We start from the raw sequence: 15,740 nt of genomic DNA, 5'->3' as shown, positions 1-15,740 counted from the left end.
TTATGATAGACATAAGCGCATGCAATTTGAATGCCAATGGGCTAATCTACAGCCTTAAATTATGATTCCCCTGAGGGGCTTGGTATTGATTTGACTGAACCATACTGTAGATCTCCATATGAGTGATCGCTCATAGCTTGGCTTATGGATGGCTCATACATATCCACAAGGTAGGCAATAAATAACTCATAGACACATATAACCTATGTTCCTGAGGCGCTGTCATTGACTCGTCTGGTTTTGCGTTGAACTGTCCATCGTGCTGAACTGGTCTGATCTTTAGCCAAGGCGATAAGGGGTTCCTTGGGAAGACCCTCCATCCCCTGACCTTTGAACTCATAGGCCTTCCATAATCTCTACAGTTCCTCACCTTTCCGACACTGACGTTACAGAATGTTGCATAGCCTATTGCAGGGGTTCCCAACCTTTCTTTCACAGAGCCCCCCTAACTTACACTTGATGGGATTTGAGCCGCCCCCCCCCCTCCCCCTCATCAGGTGTAAGTTATGGTACAATGAAGCGCTTCGCCAGTGTAGCAGTAATATTAATGTTGACACGATTCATAGTCTCAGATTAATTTGTTGAATTTATATGTTATTTTAGTGTCATAAATATTGAAGGCTTTTTGGCCCCTCATCAGACATAATTATGTATTTAGTTTAAATTGCTGTGTGAATGTCAATAACATGATTCTTTGACAAATATTTGTCTAGCTAATATTAAGGCCTCAAATTGTCTGAGGCCTGGCGCCCCCCTTGGGTTCGTTGGTGTCCCGCTAAGGGGGGCCCTGACCCCAGGTTGGGAAACCCTGGCCTATTGAATAATTAGGGCTGTCCATGGTTTAGGTAACGTTAGGTCCCACAACCACACACTTTTGCAAGAAATGTTATACTATACTGAGGATGTACAGTATGTAACTGTCTTTTAACAGGGTTATCATATGGATTGAGTTGAAATTCAAGCAGTATTTGAAAAGATTAGGGGGTATTAGGGGGTACAAGGTAGCCTAGTCTAATTGGCTACTGAGCTTTAACGTTACATTGCAAAGGTAAAGTCTTTGACCCTCTGACTTTTTATTATTTACCATGGCGCCACTAAATTGTATTGTTCATACAGTTTTGTCGTCAGTCAGTTGTCCCCAGCTTGTTGATCACGTGTGTATGTTCTGAAGTGATTGTAGGTCTAAATTACTTTAACTGTCTGTATTTGCGATTCCCTTGAGGCATCTTCTCAATAAATGTTGGAAGCAAGAGTATCAACAACTCCTGTGAGCAAATGCATTGCTAGTGTACAGTAGGCTTTTGTGAAGTGCAGGCTGATTGGACTATAGGCCTCAAATCCGGTCCAATCTAAAAAATAAAAAAAAAGAGAAAAAAAGATGGCCTTAACCATAACTATACCAGCACAGAGCTGCATGCAGACGTTTTGTCACACTTGTGATGTCTATTGCGTTTATTCACGTAATAAAGGTGGAAAGTAGTGGCCTAGAAGCAGGGTGGTGAGTCTCTAAACTGGATTCATGCAGTGTGCTTTTCCTTTAGCCCTATGTCAAGGCGAAACTTACTTTACCAAATAAGGTAAGACTAATATCAATTACTGATCAACTGATGGTAATTGAAGAGTTTCCACCAAACCGTGTTTCGCATGGCAAAATATTGCACTAAGAATACTACCTTAGCCAGATTTTTTGCTTGTTAGCTCTGTCTGAGTAGTCTACTGTAGGTACCTCAAGGCCCCCGTATATTGTTTAAGGGGATATGTTTTGGGTATATGGAGATTGAGAAAAGTAAATAATTTAAAGATTTGAATGGCACTGCTGAGATTGTGTGTCTGTGTGTCCACATTGTTGAAGAAGAAGATATGGAGAAAGAGGATAATGTTACGTGCTTCCAATCCCCGGGCTAGTTATTATTTTCAAAACCCATTGTATAGATTTAGCCTATGTGTATCAGTGGACCTGAAGTTACACCAGCTAACCCCTGGGTGGAGCAGTAGAGTTGAGGTGTGCCTAGGTGGGAGTGATCTGTGCGGAGGTGAAAGGCCACACCATCTGGTGACTGGGGTAAAGTAATGGTGGTTGGAGAGTGTGTGAGAGATGCTCGAGACCGCTGGGCTTCCAACTGCTTGAGAAGATGGAAAGTTTGAGGGCGGCTTTCTTGGCCCAGGGACTTGTGCTTCTACAGTAGGTCTTTCAGAATGAACTGTTGGGGGGGGCGGTGAGGTGAGGTATATTTACATTAAGTTGTATTTGCATGTGGTTATGTTATGTACACAAGATATTCTATATACACTACATGCTCATTCAGGAAGCTTTTCCTGAGTCCCTCCGTGCTCGCCATGTGAGTGTGGTATCTCTTTCCTGACCGTAGCAGAGAGAACAGTCACTTTCCTGGGTGGCTGGGGTCTTTCAGGATCCTGTTAGCCTTGGTCTTGCATCTTCTGGTGTAGATGTCCTCAAGGTGGGGGAGTGGCCCTCCTGTAAGTTCAGCTGGCCGTACAGTACCACTCTCTGTAGGGCCTTTAGTCCTTCCCGAAACACATAAATCACATCTAAGGAAAAGAGCAGTAACAGACTGCCAGTAGGCCTGAGCAAGACGATCACTGGCTACAAGGAGAGCAGATACTAAGTCTGCAATTGGGCATATGCACCATCCTCCAGTCTGAGACTGGGCTTATTATCTACCGGCATGGACACTCTCCCCTCCTCACATGGCCCCACATGAGAGGGCGTCCACAATGACTTACCCGCCATGTTTTTCACGACCAGACCATAAGGCTGCAAGCTCAGGCTCCACCTAAATACCCTAGTGTTTCGGGGTCAGGGGATTATGGTAATCTCCTGCCACACTGGATACGTATACCCGGTGGATGGTCAGCACTAGGGCCAGGGCCTCTTTCTCTATGGTAGAGTAGTTCTTTTGATGGCAGTTCAATTTCTTAGAAAAATCTCAGTCACTGGCCATTCTAGCCCATCATGCTGCCTGAAGAAGAACCCTGCCAACCCCCACGTTGGAGGCATCGACGGCCAGGCACAAGCAAAGCAGACCGTGCAAAGTCGGGGCCACTAGTATGGGCTCACATGTCAGTATAGCTTTGATGGCATCTAAGGCTATCTGACAGTCCGCAGACATTACATTTACATTACATTACATTACAGTCATTTAGCAGACGCTTTTATCCAAAGCGACTAACAATAATTGCATTTAACGTAGGAAGAGCCAATGTACTACTACTTGCCAGAACTCACAAGTGCATCTTCCCTCTAAAACAAGTGACTAAGAGCATAATCTAGTGCTGAAGGCAAAGTGCAAGAATCACAATCACAAGAATCACAGACCACGACCACGACCCCTTTCTTCAGTAAGTCTATGAGTGTGTGAGTGACAATGGTCACGAAGTTCAGGACAAACCTTCTATAGGACTCCGCCATCCCTAACACTCGCATGAGCTGCCTCCGGTTCTCTGGCACCGAGTACTCTGACCTTAGTGGCCCGCAAGAGCACCTCACCACGCCCTACATGGCCTAGGTATGTGACTTGCCCCTGCCTAAACTCACATTTGGGCAGGTTTACCACTAGCTGGGCCTCTGCCACATGAGAGAATAGGGCCCTGACATGTTCTATGTGATCTTCCCAGGAGTTACTATAAACCACCACGTTGTTGATGTACGTGACAACGTTGCGCAGACCCCTGGTGACCTGGTTCATAAGGTGCTGGAAGCACTTCCTCCCGAACGACAAGTCCCAGCAGATGTACTGAGCCCCAGGGGTCATGAAGGCAGAGACCTCTTGAATCTAGTATCCTCAGCCGAGGAGATCTGCCACTAACCCTTTAGGAGGTCAAACTTAGATACATGGCCCTACCCGCCTGATCGATGTGGTCCTCTATGCGAGGGATCGGGTGGGCATCGGACCGAGTTACGGCATTCACAATACAGAGGCGATGGGCACCCCCTTCCTTGGCCACTAGGACCACGGGAGAGATCCACGCACTCTCTGCCCTCTCAATGACCCCGATCTCTAGCATGTAGTCAATCTCCTGCTGCACCAGGACGTGCTTAGGAGGGGCCAGACGGTATGGGTGCTGCTTGATGGGATCTGCAGCACCCGTATCAACGTCATGGACTACTAGTGGAGTCACCCCTGGGCAGTCTTAAAACAACCCCCCATGGGACGTCCTCCACCTGAAGGCCCTTCACCGCTTCTGTGTTCTGCAGATGCACATGCAAGGGTTCCTGAGGGGTGTAGCCCACTTTGGCCTCGTCCTCATCTGCACCCTACATACGGTTTAAGCAGGTTTATGTGGCACAACCAGGACTTCACACATCATGTAACTGCAAGGGCCCATAGGGGTGCACCAACGTATACAGCCCCTCGAAGTGCACTACCAGTTTAACACCACCAGCTGGCAGTAGCACCAGAACCTGGTCCCCCTGGCCTAAAACTGCACAGGTGGGCCTTTTTGTCGTACTGCTGCTTCATCCTGACCTTGGCCCCAGCTAACTTCAGACAGGCAGACTCACAAGCAGCTTGTAACTGATCCATGAAATGCACCTCATACTCCAACGGATCATCCCCCAGATAGCAAGCGGATCTGGGCCATATACAGGCCAGATCTGGCCCTTATGGCTTAGTTCTGGCCCATACTGTATATGGCCCAGAATTAATACACATCCGCTTGCTATCTGGGCCGGCATGTCGTCGCCCACCAGGTGGCTCTTGAACAGCCATAAGGGTCCTTGGGCCTCGTGGCCATAGAGCAGCTGGAACGATGTGAACCCTGTGGGCTCATTCACTGTGTTGCAGGCCGCGAACATCAAAAGTGACAGTTACGTATTGTAACCCTAGTTCTATGAGTGGAGCTAAGCCCCACAGGGCAAGCTTTTTATTGGCTTAACCAAGCGTAGCTATCATAGCTTTCAGGACGAAACATCTGCTCCTAGAAACTTTCAGCTCGCGTACGACAGAAGAAAGAAGAAGATAACTAGCCAGCGACTCACTGTGGAGCTGGCAGCGTCCTTCAGGACACGCTTTTCGGCACTGCCTAGTCTGCCTGAGAGTTTCTGCAGATGCCAATAAGGAGTGTGGGGGAAGGTGCATCGTGTTCTTTTTAATGATGTTGAAGGCCGAGCGACAAAGAGTAAAACAAAGTTTATTAAAGAATACCGGTACAAAGGTTTTCTCGAGAAAAGGTCCGTTCCTCAGAGCAAGAGTGAGAGAACGAGCCCCGAGACACATCAGGGGTCGATACTTATAGGATGCACATCATGTCAAATGTCACATAAGAATACAAGCATACAAGTGTTATTAATGATAGGCTACTGTCATGCGGGTGTTTCCCACTTCCCCAAAAAGGAGAAGTATGCACCAGCCCCGCCGGGCATACGTCAAAGAAAAGTCATTACTTAAACCGTGCCTGAACAGCCCAAAACTGGTTTCACATCCCTATCTGGCAAACCAGACACCAACCACTCATCAAGAGACTGTCATTAGAATAACAAAGGAACATGGGACAGCACATCTGGCAACAGTCACTCAATAGACCCCGAATGCCCACCCCAGAGGTTAGGAGGAGCGCATGGTAGGGAGTATCGGTATGCAAACTCTGGGGAATGGCTTAGAGACATGGAAAGGGAAGGCCCGTATAAGGTCAGGGTTTTCCCTGTAGGAGTTCAAACATACAGAGTACACAGAACACATTCTTTATTATATTGATATGATAGAGAACATTCAAAAACACAATTTCCCATTACAGGAGCTTGCTCTGTGGGGCGGAGCTCCATGAAATAGAACGACGGTTGTATTGTAACCCTAGTTCTACGCGTGGAGCCAAGCCCCGCAGGGTGCAGACTTTGATGAACCCCAGTCTGCTCGCTGAAAGTAGTTTCACTGGGTCTAGTTGGGCACAGGTGCGTGTATGTTTTTTTTTATTCAATCAATGTAGTTAGCCACGATTGGTTGAGCCAATAAGGAGCTGGCCTTGTAGGGCTTCACTCCACTCATAGAACTAGGGTTACAATACGTACAGTAACCGTCGTTTTCTCTAAAGGCTCTGGCAGAGCCTCATGGACGCAGAATAAAGCCTCCCTCATCTGCAAGGGCATCCTCTGGCATCACTTTCGTGCTGAGGTGCTGGGGAGCCTGGGGCTGGACTGGGTGCTGGGGATGAGGAGCGGGAACACGCCCCAGCCCTGGTGGTGGAAAGTAGGAACTCCAGGGAGCCTGAGTGCCAGAGACCTGGGCTGGGGCGGCGCCCTGGCTCCGGTGGAGACAGAAATGGATGGCAGTGGAGACAAGCGACCCAGAGCTGTATCATACAAACAAGCTAAGGAGTTCCAAATTAGTGGCCCGTGGAGCAGATATTGCCCCACCTTGGGTAGAGGAACCTCAGATGCAGGATTACTCTGCTCCTACACTAGCCAGTAAGAGCCAGCCTGTTCTTTCAGCGGTTATTTCATGAGAGAAAGTGGTCAGAGTGAGACCTCTCGACCAGGGGTGGCGCTTTGCACACTTCAGGTCACTCAGGTCCTACTAGACAGGACAACCATTGAGGTCCTTAAGACAATGATGGTGATACACAGGTCTGAGATGTCACAGCGGGGGTGGTTAGATGCTGTGTGAGAGATATCAGACGAGTCCAGCCCATATCAGCACAGATCCGACTTTGGATTATTTCATGCTTCAAGGATATATGCAGGTTAAAGGGGGACTCCTGGAATCAAAGGACTGCTTTTCCCACCACTCCCTTCCAGTCGCTTAGTCGGAATCCTCCCCTTATGAGGTTTCACTACCAACACTAAGCCCATACCAGTCCACTCACTGCACTGAAGATCTGGGGCACTCTGGTGGCCTTCTGGCAGCAGTAAGCAGTGGAGCAACCATGGCTGAGACAAAGAAAGGTCTCTGCCAGATCCTGGTTGAGGTCCTGGATCAATTGTCCAGATCTGAAGATCTGAAGCTATCAGAGGAGCAGTTCTCTCAGCTACATGGTCTGGTTGAAGCCTTATGCGACAACCTGGATGGGGCTCAGCATGATGGAGAGGTGAGGAGCCACAGAGAACCACATTGCCCTTGTCATCCTCTTCCTCATCCAAGAAGAAGACCCAGGAGGATATGATCTTTTCACTTCCAGCCAAGGCCACCCATTCCCAGTGAGGTACCCCCATTTTCAGGAGCACCACTATTGACACGTCTGAAGACACTGAGACAGAGGTGACACCAGCCACATCATGGCAGATGTTGCCAGTATAATTACCGAGTGTGATGTCACAGGAGGGAGACATCCTTTTGACAGGAACAGTGTTGGCAGGCAGGACCGTGTCACGGCGCTGACTACATGCATGAGGAGAGGAGCACAGGCTAATAATAAGGCTTTTTACATCCGAGCTGGTGGATAGTTTTGCTGAGGAGTCGGTGAAACACCTGCTTCTTCTTCTCCCCCTCCCCCCTCCCTCGTGGGGGCTTGATGAGGAGGCCTCCCTGGATGTGACATCACACCTCATGTCTCCAGCCACAGAAGCTGCACTCCTCCTCCTCCTGCAGAACCTCTACTGGGAGCTCTGTTACTGTAGGTCAGGCATTCCCAAACTGTGAGGCGGGCCTCCCCTGGGGGGCCCCAAAGAAATTCAGGGGAGGTGCGGAGGGTTGGTTAGAATAAAAAAAAAAGGAAAGCATTTTTTATTTTGGAATTTTCTATGGTTTTTATGAATGAAACGTGATTTTAAAGCCTCCCTCTCTTACAGTAGGTATCAGTGATGTAGTAAGAACTGGAGAAAGAAGAGGACGACATTTCTGAGCTTTATCTTCTATCTAGAAACCTGTCTCAGCCACTGGGTCTGGGATGAAAGGTAAAGGGAGGTTTTGGGTCCTCCTTTGGCTTGGAAATCACAAGTTCAGCTTGGAGGTATGGCCTTTGACATTCTACATCAAATGTTCATATCAGGTAGGCTATTTTAAACACATTTCACACATTATGCTGTACATAACGCATGTTTTAAGACTAGATAAGATTTTCACAGGGAAACCCATTTGATTGTCTAAGCATGTTAGAGTATTACTGTAAGTACATGTTTTCAGAAAACAATGCAAGGGCATTCCTTAGCAGCAGTCCTCCAGGCAGCAGAGTCCAACATGAAGAGATCATATGAAGAAAAACACTAAATTCGTAAGATTTGTGCAATAGAATAACTTGGCCACAGGACACAATACTGTAAGATCAGAACTTGTCTGAAAATAGACCATATGGTCTACTGTATGGAATATAATCAGCTCTCTCTGTCCATCCTCCAGCGGCCCATGCTGCTGAGGAATCTACTCCCACCTCCACCAATTAGCCAGAGAAGAAACATGTCAAGCACCCTCTTCTGGTGCGGATGTTCCCTGCAATCAGCACTGGACTGTACAAGCCCTTCCAGAAGACCAAGTAGAATAATATAGCCTACTCAATATGTTCAATACATTACATTCTCATGTATTCCATGTATTCCACTCCTGGAGCTTGCTCGATCGCCTTGTTGAGAGGGGTCAGGGAAGAATTTTTACAGCTCACTTATCTGGCCCCCGGGTGATTACTGTTGTTTTGCTTCCCTCTGGAATATGTAGAGAGTGGGTCGTATACCCACCTCCCTTGTTCTCTGTAAAGCGCATTGTGTTGCCTCTGGGTATGAAATGCGCTATACAAATAAAGCTTTGATTGATTGATTTGATTGTGTTTGGTCTTGTGTTAAATCTTAAACTTATCTCATATGCTCTGCTGTTAATGCAGACAGTGTATCTTGTGTTCATGCTATACTGTGTAGCCTACTCTATGGCGTTGTGATGTTGCCACTGTGAAATGATAACAGAGGGCGCCAAACTCACAGACAACTGGTGGATTTCGGCTTCATTGGTCCCAATAGCATCCAGCCCAATGGTTTAATTCCTTTCTGATAGATTGCGGATGGCCTCTGAGTGGTGCTATAAGCCTTATTGACTTATCTATGAGTGTGCATAGCGGCTCACTGATGGTGCACCCATGGCCTTACATGTGTAGGCTACAGTGTGAGTGCGTGTGTGTACAGTATGTGTATCTGGGGGGTATTGTAGTGGCCGTGGGTGTGTATTCACATGCTCAAAATGGTCAGAGTTGAGGGGCATTTCAATCAGGGGGAGTGGCTCTGTTGCGTTCTTAAAGCCCAATATTTGTCAAGCGACACTTTTCAAGAAGGTTTAATTCGCCTTTGGTCTCAAAAATGATTGTTTAGGTAAAAGAAGGCTATAGGCATTACTGCTGCAAACCAATTCCTCCAAGGGTAAAAAAAGTGGTAGTGTTATACTGTGGAATGATGCTGTTCGCTATGCGGACCTTTTACAAATCGACTATATTTTCAACTAGATTAGACTGCATCTTGTATAAAACATTTCTAGCCAACATTTCTAACGACAGAATTTAAATGTAGCCCACTGTTTATAAACAGGATTTATGGGCTTCAGATACGATGTTGTTCTTTTTGCACCATAGTTTTTGTTGGATGTCTATTTGATGCTGCGGAAAAAGTTTTTTTTTTTTTTTTAGATGATCGGAATTCGGAAATGATGGTACAGCGTCAGCAGCGGTCAGCATCATCAGCGACACAACCGGGGCCGCCGGGCTGTAGCTAACTACATTGCTTTCTTTAACAGCAGTCGTTAGCAAAATAAAGTGGTTTAACTGTGGACCAATGTACAGTCGTATGTCATGGATGTTCCTGCTGTCAACACTTTAAAGGTAGCTCGCGAGTTCTATTCAGACTGCCTCTAGCACGAGTAGAGGCGTGAGCAGCCAGCAAGCTAGCTAAGCTACAGTAGCTAGGCCAGCTGACAGCTAGTTTAGGCTAATGTTAAGATCAAACTTTCGCAGCCAGACGAACTAACGCTAACTAACTCTGTTATCGTTATGGTTCATGGGCCTCATTATAAAGATCTAACGAGTGCTTAAAGCAAATATTTACCCCACAGTTGGCTAGTGCTATCTTTATTTAGCCACTACGTTTGATGGATTACTAACACTAATGGTCGTACGGTAGCTAGCTATCGTATTAGTTTGACAACTTTATTGCAGAAACATGGGCGATGTGGTATATGTTAACTAAATGTGTATTATATTATGGTTTGACTTCGTGGCATAAAACATGCATGATAGTAGCAGACCAAGCATGCTAAGCTGGCATATTCTCTGACTAACTTATGTTTTGCATATAGTCTGTTCACATTATGGAAAGTGTTTGAACTTATCTTAATGTCTCAATGATTGAAGACAACAGCAAGCTGTACTGTTAAGTATAGGCTGCTATAACGTGTATATGGGCAATTATGCGCATGCTGTGATTGCTTCACATATTTAGAGAGTGAGTGTGAGACTGAAGTGGGTCACCTGGCATCTGGGGTCATTTGAAACATCATAACTGCTGCTTTTTCATCTTCCTTCTGGTTCCGCTAAAAATGCGAAGCTGTCTGCACGTTTGTGTCGATCGTGGGGCATAAGTAAAGAATGGAGATGCTGATAAAAAGTGAACCAATATAATATTAATCTTTCTCTTTCTTTATCTCCCTGTCTTCCCCTCCCCCATCTATCACTTTTGCTCACAATTAGAATATCCCTACTGAAATGGAAAACCCCTGGACCTTGTTGAACAGGTAATAGAGCAGGTAAGCACAAACATCTAATTTCACTCATGGGTTGAGCTCACTCATCTTTATTGTGTTCTTGCTACTGATCTCACTTCAAGGTAGACCAGATTTTATTTTTTTGGCCAAAGATATGTTAGGTCTAATCTGTCAAAACTCTTATTAGTTAACTTAAGAAATCAGCGTATATATATGCACACACACATCTCTTTTCCAGGTGTTGAGTCAAAATGGCTAATGTAATACAGGAAAACTCATGACACTGTTTGCAGCTCACATTTGTTCTGGTTTCATTCCAACATTTGTTAAAATAATATTAGTTAGTCATATTAGTTAGGCTACTCTAGCTGAAATAGGTCTTTGTTGTAACAGTTTTATTAGGCTATTTCAATTCACTTCATACTACATCATGGGGCGGCTGTAGCTCAGTTGGTAGAGTGGGTCGTTCAATGATCGAAGGGTCAGGAATCCCAGCTCCGACTGTCCACATGTCGAAGTGTCCTTGAGCAAGGCACCTAACCCCAAATTGCTCCCAATGAGCAGGTTAGCACCTTGCATGGCAGCTACCGCCATTGGTGTGTGAATGTGTGTGTGAATGGGTGAATGAGAGGCCATTGTAAAGCGCTTTGAGTGCCGCTAAGGTGGAAAAACGCTATATAAGTGCAGTCCATTTACCATTTACATCAGGCCTATTTCAGGGATTGTAATACATAATGTCACAGCTGTTTTTTGCACACCCACACAAACACAGGATTTACCAAGACCATGGCAATGGTTGATTGATTGATTGATTGATTGACTTTATTCGACAATATATAAAAGGATTCGACAATATATAAAAGGAAAATAGTCATTGTGCTTGTTATAGCTCTATGATTGGCTTCTTTCCATCACCTGGCATGGATTAACCAGACACCGTGTAATAACGGCCGAGCAGCCTCAGTGACATTGTGACAACCTGATCTCAAGTTGTGGCAGCAGGACCCAGCAGGAGCAGGCCTCTTCACTAGGTTGTCTTCATGACTCCTCACAACTTTAAACAGAGACATCACAAGGATTCCCATTGGGTTTGAGCTGAAGGTTAATGCTGGGTTTAAAATGTAAAATATACCTGTATATAAACTAGGGGTGTAACAATATATCGTGCCACAAAATATCGCGATACAGAAACGTCACAATACGTATCGTCAGGCTGAAAACAATATTGTGATATGTTTATTGTATATCAGTGAACACTGGCTACACAACGCTGGTAACAAACCCGTCTTTTGTCTAGGCCTATCCATGATATTACAACAGTTAAGCTCGAAATTCACAAAGTGTAGTGGAGTAGAGATGTGGAGAAATGCACTATTGGTGTGAACAGCAGTGCTACTGCAACGCTTCACACCTGCCCTTAGTGTATCGTATCGTATTGTTATCGTCAACCCAATATCGTGTATCGTATCATATCGTGAGATTAGTGTATCGTTACACCCCTAATATACACTGGCCAATGGCATTGTAAAGCGCTTTGGATAAAAGTGCTATATACTGTAAGTGCAGTCCATTGACCATTTATTTGGGGGAATAACTATTGGCTATTTCCAATCTAGTCCTACATGGTACATAACCAGAACTGACAATCAGCTTCTCCATGCTTGTTTGTGTATGCCGCTGAGGAGACCGATCTTGTTTGTCTCAGATCCCCGCCTCTTCACCAGCTTGTTCTCTTCTTAACTCATATAGAGAAATCTCAGACATGATCATGACCTTTAAAGCTAGTTTTGGGTGCTACCCCACCTGAGCTGAACTAACCTCAACGTTCATTATGATTAAAACTAGAATTTGAACAAGGCTGGTCTCACATGCGCTCCATGTCAGATTGCTGAGGTCAGTTACATCACATGTGACCCTGTCATGTCCTGACTGAGGCTGTAACTGATTTCTTGGTGTGGAGATGCATTCCGTCTGTCCAGTTTGCTTACATTCTGCAGCAAACTGGCGCTGTGAAGAGATGGAAAATAGATACAGTAACTAGTCTAATTCCACTTCTAGCACCTGACTGCACATGTCTTAGAATGAGCCAAACCGGTCCTTGGAAGTAAATAGCTGTAGATTCAGTCAGGTATTGTGTTTCAAAGGACCTTTGGGTATTTTGCTGTTTGACTGACTGATTACATGCATGACTGTTCTGATTACATGCATGACTGTTCAGCTTAAGCCTAAGACAGCAATCAGTTTTAGTCTAAGAGAAGCTACAGTATATAGCTCATGGCTCATAGCTTTCGGCAATTGTGAGTTAATGCCCAGAGCTAGGAGCCATGAGCCGTATAAACTGGGCTTTAGTCATGTTGTGAGGGTATTGGAACTGACAATACGAAAACACATTCTCTTTCTTGAACCCAGTCAACTTCATCATGCTTGCTGTGAGGCAGGCTCTCTCCATGTGTAATTACTGTATGTGAAGTGTCGGGATTCTGCACACACAAGGACTGAGATTATGTAAGGTGTTGCCATGGTGAGGCAAGTGTTGGGAGCAGTTCTTGCGGCCTGTTATGGTGTGTTGTCATGGGGATGGAGCGGGTCCTCCTGGATCAGGGCCAGGGCTTAAAAACGAAATTATTTTTCAATCGGTTCGCTCCGAGCAGAACCAGAATATTTAACGTTTCCGTTCTCGTGTTCCGCCACCAACATAGCGTTCCTGAACCGGTTAAGAACGAAAAATAACGTTCCGTTCACCGTTCCGGGGGTGTTAGCCTATTAAGACTATAGGCCTACAGAATTTCTTGTACAAATATTTTCTTGTACTGTTGCTGCAAGCTATTTTATTCTGCGCCTGTAGGCCTATTGTTTGTTTTTATTTCGTTTTGTAATGTTTTATGTTATTTATAAATAATTAGTCACCTCATTCATTCATCTGCACAATCCCTATTGTTTATGCTGCGTTCCTTTTGTATGGGAGCTCCGGATTTGGCGCCTATACGCGTAATACGTAGCCTATCGTCTGACATCCGCGGTCTTTAATATTATAGTAATTGAACTTATGCTATTCAATGATCAGGGTTGTACGGCACATTGTCACTAAAGTGTGCTCATATTAATTAATGTAGCCTAATCATTTGGTTTGTGAAAGTCAAGACGTGACAGAAATCTGTGCAACAATAGGCTATGACTAGATTCCAAGAGGCGCGCTCGCTTTCACAGCCTAATTGCCGAGTTGAACTCTGAAGGAGGCAGACCATTAAATTCGCAAAACATAGGTTTATGCATACTAGTATACATCCAAGCAACTGTAGGCCTACTCCGTGTTTTAAATAGCCAAACCATACTTGGAGCGAGATGCGCAACGAGTGAAAATTGGCTTCCGCTGAATGTTGGTTATAAAGATAGAGGAACTTTATTGCAGACACGCAGGTCCATATAAAACATTATATTTGCACAGTAGGCAGGTCCATATAAAACATTATATTTGCACAGTAGGCTATTATTTCTTTCACTTTATTATTTGCATCATTCTTTGTGGACCAATGTTGGAATAAATTTGCCTTCGAACGTTATTGCCCTCTCTGACATCCGCGGTCTTTATGTGAAATCTAGTTTTAGCCTACTGAAACATTACAGGCTATAGGCTAGCCTACTCTTTTTCAATTAAACAAAATAAATCACATTGATATCTTTGCTAAGTAATAAGCTGTAAGGACAGGCTGAACTACTGTTTTGCACTGGAAAACAAAGGAGAGTGTGTGACAGCCCTGCGCAATGCGTGCAAATTGGCTGCCGCTGAGTGGTTGGGAAACATCAAGAATAGTCATGCATCTTAGCTTGCAGAGTTTGAGAAACATCCTCAATTTTTCTAAATAGCACTTGTTGTAGAAACTTGGGAATCCTGTTTTTAGACTAGTCATGTAATCGGTTACAAAACCACCGTCTAGTCATCAGTGAAAATAGTCGCTGCGCACATCCCTAGTCGGAACTAGGCTATGCATGTTGTGTGTTGTTGTAATATCTAAATCTCTTCATTTCGCTAAGCAAGCATTTAAGATCCTGACTGTGAAATAACAGATTTAGGGGCCTAGGCTACATTACAAAAACAGGACAAGATGTAGGCTACAAATGTAATTAATTTAATTTAGCCTATTCGGCCATAAAAGGCTCAGTTTTCTTCTTTTTTACAATTATTTTTAAGTTATATAGGCCTACTACAAAGAACGAAAAAATAACGTTATTAACCGGTTTTAAAGATTTCAAATTAACGTTTCTGTTCTGGAACAATTAAAGACCATTTCGTTTTCGTTCCTGTTTCTGTTCCTCGTAAAATACCGTTCGTTTTCGGTTTTCGTTTCCGTTCCTTGAACCGGTTCGGAGCCTTGATCAGGGCCATTATTGAGTTAGGGATACCGGAGTGTCTGTTACGTCTTCACTGCTGTGGAGGAGCTCGGATAACTGGGCTTCAGAGAGGCGGGGGTGGGAGGGTGGGGGGGGGGGGGTGATCAAGCAATAGGATGGAGTGATGATGAAGGTCGAGGATAGAGATGGGGATGGACCTGGATCCATGACAGTGGACAGAGGTGAAAATTAACTTTTTGGCTCACGGTGAGTCTCCTGCCAAGGGGACTGTAGATGAAAAAATCATTTTCAGATAGCCTTCTGAAATCTAGTCACCAATTGGAAATTTTACCTGCATTTGGCCGGTGGCAGGTGTTAATTTTAATTGTTGGTTTTATCTCACAGGTCCTGCCCGTCAGCCTCCCTCATCTCCTTGGCAACCATGGAGGCCCAGTCAGGGGAGGAGCCAAGCCCTGGCGTCTCGGCCCCTGCCACATCTACTGGCTCCGCCCCCAGCCCACAGAGTGAGGCCGTGACCAATGAGCTTCAGGAGCTGTCTCTGCAGCCGGCGCCTAACCTTCTGCCCCTCAGAGAGAGGAAGAATGGTGAGTGTTGTTCATGAGCCATCATGAATGATTGAGTGAACACTTAGTTGACTTGTGTGACTTGTGTTCTGTTTCTCATGATAAAACGGCACTGTCCAACAAGAGCAAGTTATGGTTATTGTTTTTGGTTGGAAGACATTGTAGTCCATTTGAATATTACCCTGGTGGTCCACTCGGTGCATCA

The 15,740-nt window shown here is 45.1% G+C and overlaps 1 protein-coding gene across 1 annotated transcript in view; it reads left to right on the top strand.

The window, feature by feature from the left end:
* Window positions 1–9,622: 9,622 nt before the first annotated feature.
* Window positions 9,623–15,740, top strand: part of mrtfaa (myocardin related transcription factor Aa) — a gene marked incomplete at its 3' end in the record, with an annotated part of 37,564 nt that continues 31,446 nt past the window's right edge. Inside the window, exons 1-3 of the mRNA XM_084439037.1 lie at window positions 9,623–9,744; window positions 10,609–10,652; window positions 15,357–15,556. Of these exons, the coding sequence (XP_084295163.1) occupies window positions 9,715–9,744; window positions 10,609–10,652; window positions 15,357–15,556 (274 nt within the window). The 5' untranslated portion in view covers window positions 9,623–9,714. The remainder of the gene's footprint in view (window positions 9,745–10,608; window positions 10,653–15,356; window positions 15,557–15,740) is intronic.

Source organism: Borostomias antarcticus (genome assembly GCF_949987555.1).
Source record: "Borostomias antarcticus genome assembly, chromosome: 5".
In the NCBI taxonomy this organism is placed as follows: domain Eukaryota; kingdom Metazoa; phylum Chordata; class Actinopteri; order Stomiiformes; family Stomiidae; genus Borostomias; species Borostomias antarcticus.
The sequence above is the reverse complement of the archived record's forward strand: the minus strand, read 5'-3'. Positions and strand labels throughout refer to the sequence as shown.